Source organism: Physeter macrocephalus, chromosome 2 (assembly GCF_002837175.3).
Source record: "Physeter macrocephalus isolate SW-GA chromosome 2, ASM283717v5, whole genome shotgun sequence".
NCBI lineage: Eukaryota > Metazoa > Chordata > Mammalia > Artiodactyla > Physeteridae > Physeter > Physeter macrocephalus.
Window position 1 is genome coordinate 56,058,380 of NC_041215.1, and position 6,000 is coordinate 56,064,379.

Consider the following 6,000-nt stretch of genomic DNA (forward strand, 5'->3'; position numbering starts at 1 on the left):
TTTCCTTCAGAGAGTATATAATCTGTTGTCTACAGTCATGTAGGCATGGCCGTATGAAAAGGTTTTATAAGGACCGGGCTGATATAAATGGTGACCAGATACCCCCTACCGATGGTGAGTTTCTTTTTTGCAACAGCCCCTGGACTTCCTTTGTGTTTCCCCTCTCTGACCACTGCCCCCTTTCGCCCCCAAGACTTCACAGAACAGAACTGTCCCTATGTCAGCTAGGGATTTGGATTTAGGGGATGTTTTTGGAGCATCAGACCAGAGAGGAAGGGAAGGTCAAAGTGGCCAAATAAGGTTCTGGGAGTGCGTATGTACCATCTGTAGGGCAGAAAAGCAGAATTCTTACTGGGCTCTGTTTTTCTGTTTTAAAATATCGGCCCCTTTCCCATCTCATTATTTTCCCTCCCAAAGCTCTTGCTCAAGCCAACTATAAATACATTATTAAAGCCTTATGTTTCATGCCTCTTAGATGTTCCCAGAAATTCGTTTTCACTTGGGCAGGGAGGAAGCTGTGAGGTTGTTCTCTGATCCCTCCAAATCTTCCAGAATTGCCGCCTTTATTGCATAGGGCTAATGGCGTTAGAACAGAACCACGTCTTTAGCAGCATGACTCAGAATTTCAGGCTGATGTGGAATGTATTGCTTTTTCCTCTCCATTTCAGTTTGAATCAGAAACTGCAACTGGAACAGGAGAAGCTCAGTTCTGATTATAACAAGCTGAAAATAGAGGACCAAGAGAGAGAAATGAAACTGGAAAAGCTCTTGTGAGTGTGCTTTAAATATTTCCTCTGTTTTCTCTCATCCTCTCAAAGTTTTTTTTTTTTTTTTGGCCAACTGCACGGCACGCGGGATCTTAGCTCCCTGACCAGGGACCAGGGACCGGAGCCATGCCCCCTGCAGTGGAAGTGCAGAGTCTTAACCACTCGACTGCCAGGGAAGTCCCCCCACCACCCTGCAAAGTCTTAAAAAGTCTACTTTGGTGATTCAGATACCCAAATATTCAGGTTGGGTCAGGCCAATTTTAAAACAGATCATGGCCATTTGGGTGAGTTGGTTTGTTTTGTTGACTTATCTGCAGATGCAAATGGTATCTGTGAGAATCTCTGATGCCCCTTTGGTGGTTCACAGTTCCTTTCTGTTTTTTAGATTGCTCAATGATAAAAGAGAACAAGCCAGAGAGGACCTCAAAGGGCTGGAGGAGACAGTGGTATGTTGACATGTTTCCCAACTCATTTTAGTCTCAAAGACCAGATTGGTTTATGATCTTTTGAATTTGTTTCTTCTAAAATTTTATTTGTGCATGCCTTTCTTGAATATCATTTTAAACATAAAACTTCCTATGGAAACATGAGAGCTGTAGAATTTATTCTCCTGGTCTTAACAGAGTGACTAACCATCCATCCATCCATCCATCCATCCTTAAGACTGTAACCATGGAGCCCTGACTGAGATTTAAACTCAAATCAGTGCCTGCAATTTTACAGCCTCTGTATGTTGTGACTTACTTCCATGCAACAATCAATGGATATTTATTGATCACCTACTGAGGGCTGGCATGCTTTTAGGTGCTGGAGTTGCATCAGTACAAAACAGAGTTAAGATGCTGGCCCTTGTGAAGCTGTCTTTCACCTAGGGGAGACAGACAGTGAGAAATAAGGATGTAGATCATGACCTCCATTAGATGGTTATAGAAAGTGCAAGGGGTACTGGTTTGGGGTGGCCCCACTGGGAGGTGACATTTGAGCAGGAACTTGAAGCAGGTAAAAGAAGGAGCCATGGGAATGTCCGGGGGAGGAGCCTTCCAGGAGAGGCAACAGCCAGTGCCAAGGCCCTGAGGTCAGCCCATAGCAGGCATGTTGGGGGACAACAGGGAGATCAATGTGTATGTGACCAAGAGAAGGGGGGAGGGCAGGAGGTAGGCACAGAGAGGTCAAGGCCAGAGGAGGTGCAGGCCAGGTAGGGCCTTGGGACCTGCAGGGTTTGGGGCGGAAGAGTGACAGATCTACTTCCCTTTGGAAGAAGGGCTCACCATCTGAGATCCTGATTAGTTTTCTCTGTCCTTTCATTGGGTTTGTCTCCTCTGGTCAACTTCTGTCTCAGTTGCCCTGGAGGGTAGCTGCCTGGCTCCGAGGGCTCTCAAGAGCCCTTCAAAATGCCACGCAGCCTGTGTTTGAAGACAGACACCCCAAATAGTCTCTCAATTTGGTGAAAACATGTCAAGTCATTTCACATGACATGACAACAGAGAGGAACTGTTGTTTAGATACAGTCATGCATTTTGATTTCATTCCCGTGTCATGTGAATTTATGTGGGACTGAGCCTGAATCCAAGAACTCGGTGACCCCAGACTGGAGGCAAGTGGCTGATCAGGGCTGGACCCGAGGCTGCACTCTGGCCCCTGGGCCAGTGTTAGCTGCTCCTCAAAGCCAGGTGTGGGCTCAGAGGGCACAAGCCGTTCAGGACAGAAGTAGGATGACTGTTCACAGGAAGTTGGGCCTTTTGAGCCTGGTGGAGAAGACGGTGGACAGGGCGGCTGGAGGGGAAACGGAAAGGAAGACATAAAGTTGCTTTCTCCACGTCTGTTTTCCTGGAGAAGTGGTACCCATAATCACAGATAATTATAACAATTCAGAAATATATTGTACATTAAAATGTCACTGTATTCCCACCAGCCAGAGATCAATATTTCAGTATCTTTTCTTCCTTTACACCCTTGCACTCTCTCATGCACACTCTCACCCAGCATACACACCTTCCATGCCCACACCCAGAAGCTCACTCTCCACCTTTCTCTCTCTCACGGCCTCACCCACACTTGGGCACAATCACTTATTCTTTCTCACACACACATCTTTACACACACTCACACCCACAGGCCCTCACATTCACATTCTCACGCCTCTGTTCATCCACTCACAAATTCTATTTTTTTTTTTTTTTTTTTTTTGCGGTACGCGGTCCTCTCACTGTTGTGGCCTCTCGCGTTGCGGGGCACAGGCTCCGGACGCGCAGGCCCAGCGGCCATGGCTCACGGGCCCAGCCGCTCCGCGGCATGTGGGATCTTCCCAGAGCGGGGCACGAACCCGTGTCCCCTGCATCGGCAGGCGGACTCTCAACCACTGCGCCACCAGGGAAGCCCCACTCACAAATTCTTACACGCTCACCCAGCATACCCCATAACATGCTGACACACACATTCACACTCATTAGTGACCATCCACACTTTCTCACTGGCACACTCACACTTTTGCTCATTCACTCACACACACTCACCCCACGTGCTGACTCTCCCAGACTCACAAGCTTTCTGTCTTTCACACTCACTCATGAGCATGTTCTTTTGCCCTTTCAAGTGTTTTTTTGTTTTGTTTTGTTTTGTTTTGGCCGCACTGAGCGGCTTGTGGGATCTTAGTTCCTTGACCAGGGATCGAACCCATGCCCCCTGCAGTGGAAGCACAGAGCCCTAATCACTGGACCGCCAGGGAAGTCCACTGAATACATTTTTATTTATTTATTTATTTATTTATTTATATTTTTGGCTGTGTTGGGTCTTCGTTGCTGCACACAGATTTCTCTAGTTGCGGCAAGTGGGGGCCACTCCTCTCTGCAGTGCGCAGGCTTCTCGTTGTGGTGCCTCTCTTGTTGCGGAGCACGGGCTCCAGGCACACAGGCGTCAGTAGTTGCGGCACACAGGCTCTAGAGTGCAGGCTCAGTAGTTGTGGCGCACAGACCTAGCTGCTCCGCTGCATGTGGGATCTTCCCGGACCAGGGCTTGAACCCGTGTCCCCTGCATTGGCAGGCGGATTCTTAACCACTGCGCCACCAGGGAAGCCCCACTGAATACATTTTTAACAACACATTTTCCTCACTAGCCTCCTCCGCTGGTTCTACCTCCCCCGCCTCCCCCCGCCTGCAGCCCACTCACCTATGTTCCCACCCTCACATCCATCCTCCCCGGCCCCCCTACCACACACACATGCTCACACAACACACTTGGTTCCTCACACGTGGACGGACCCACTGATACAGCTTCCCATGTTCCCTCTGCAGCCCTCACTGCCCATCCACACACATCACGCACACACACACTTTCAATTCCCAAACTGGAACCCCTCGGTCTGTGCCATTCCAGAAGTGGGTGTTTTTACTTATCCTTCCATCACATCCTCCCCAAGCTGTCAGTGTTCCTCAGGGGCAGGCCTGCTGTCCTTGGCTGACCCTTCCTGAGCCCTCCTTAGCTCTAGGCCTGCTCTGCCTCCTGGACTGTCTGGACAGGGCCGGGGTGGAACCTGCCACCCAGGGGTTGGGGTCTGTGAAGCCCACTCCAGGGGACGACGTTGGGAAAGACCAGCCAGCCGGTGGGGATGTCTCTGGGGTCCCAGGCAGACATCTGGCTTTAATAGGACACTTTGTGTGGGCTCTGGGGCTGGACCTCTCCTGCTGCATTGATGGGCCTTGTGTCCCCACCTCTCTGGTCCCACCCTCACTGTCCCCTGTGACAGGAAGCTGAGCCCTGAACTTTTACACAGAGGGCAGCGTCCGTGCCAGGAAAGGCTTGTGACTTACTTCACAAGGGAAGGGAATCAGGGTGGGTGAAGGAATGATAATGGATATGATGGAGGAAAATTCATTGCCCCAGGAAGCCAAAATGGGGTTATGCAGGCATTCATGTGCAACTTATCAACTGTTTCCAAGGTCTTGAACCGCCCCTCCTAAACTGTTTATTGAAGTTACCTAAAAACAAACAATAATGAGAGAAAGTCGCTAAACTCCAAACTCTGGATTATTTGGTGCTCGGCCTGGAAGAATCGCCTGGCCCTTTGACAAGACACCCGGGTCTTCTCTTCTCATGTCCCTGCAGGGTGGTGGCGTTTTTCATGGAAAGTATTTACTGTGATTATAGTTCAATCAGTAATGAAATCCCTGAAGCGGGAGAGAGAGCTCGCAGAGCAGGGGACCGAGGCCGAGCTCCCTCGGGCAGGGGCATAGGCAGCACAGCTACATCACTGAGAGCTCGGAGCAGCCCCCCTGCACCTGCCAGCCAGTGGCTCAGCCCTGGGCATGCACCACATGCACGGCGTTCCTAACAGCAGGCCTGCTTGGCCTCCTGCAGAAAGTAATTTGCCTCATCTGAGGAATCAATTGACTTCAGGTGCTTTTTATTTCAACACAATTATGGAATTGGACCCAGTAATATGACCTTAAATTAACAAGCAAACCTTTATTCCAAGAAACTTATTATTTCCATGGCTTTAGAGCCTGTTTCTTCCTTTTTTCTGTGAGCTTGTGTGAGCTCCATCCCTTGACATTCTGTGTTAGAGTAGGTCAATTTAGACAAATTGAAAAACATAAATGCGAGTGTATTTCTCTCCTTATGGGAAAATATTCTTAAGGGTACTAGTCGTACGTCCTGTGGTAAGTACACGGAGACTTAAAGGGAAGGAAATATTTTGGTTTTCTGATTTTGTTAACAGAGGTCACCAGATTTGACTTAGACCTTTGTCTTAGCAATCTAATTCCTAAGGGTTCATTAGTAGAAAAGACTCCAAAATGAAGAAAAAAAATGCCCCCAAGATGTTAATTTCATGAAAGTTATAACAACCACCAAAGGAAGCAGTAAAAGTCTAATGAAGATATGGCTGTGAAATATGATGCATCAATACATTAATACAAGCTAATATTTATTGAATGCTTACTATGTGCCAGAAGCAGTTGTAAGAGTTTTATAAGGATCATCTCATTGAAGCTTGATAGCAACAGCTATGAGGCAACTACTATTTTTATCCTCACGTTACAAATAAGAAAGCTGAGGGGCTTCCCTGGTGGCGCAGTGGTTGAGAGTCCGCCTGCCGATGCAGGGGACACGGGTTCGTGCCCCGGTCCAGGAAGATCCCACATGCCGCGGAGCAGCTAGGCCCGTGAGCCATGGCCGCTGAGCCTGCGCGTCCGGAGCCTGTGCTCCGCAACGTGAGAGGCCCGTGTACTGAAAAAAA

General features: G+C 48.8%; 1 protein-coding gene across 1 annotated transcript in view; it reads left to right on the forward strand.

Moving 5' to 3' along the window:
- KIF5C (kinesin family member 5C) overlaps positions 1 to 6,000 on the forward strand; it is a 177,840-nt gene that overhangs the window by 146,283 nt on the left and 25,557 nt on the right. Inside the window, exons 20-21 of the mRNA XM_024122294.3 lie at positions 669 to 770; positions 1,153 to 1,213. Of these exons, the coding sequence (XP_023978062.1) occupies positions 669 to 770; positions 1,153 to 1,213 (163 nt within the window). The remainder of the gene's footprint in view (positions 1 to 668; positions 771 to 1,152; positions 1,214 to 6,000) is intronic.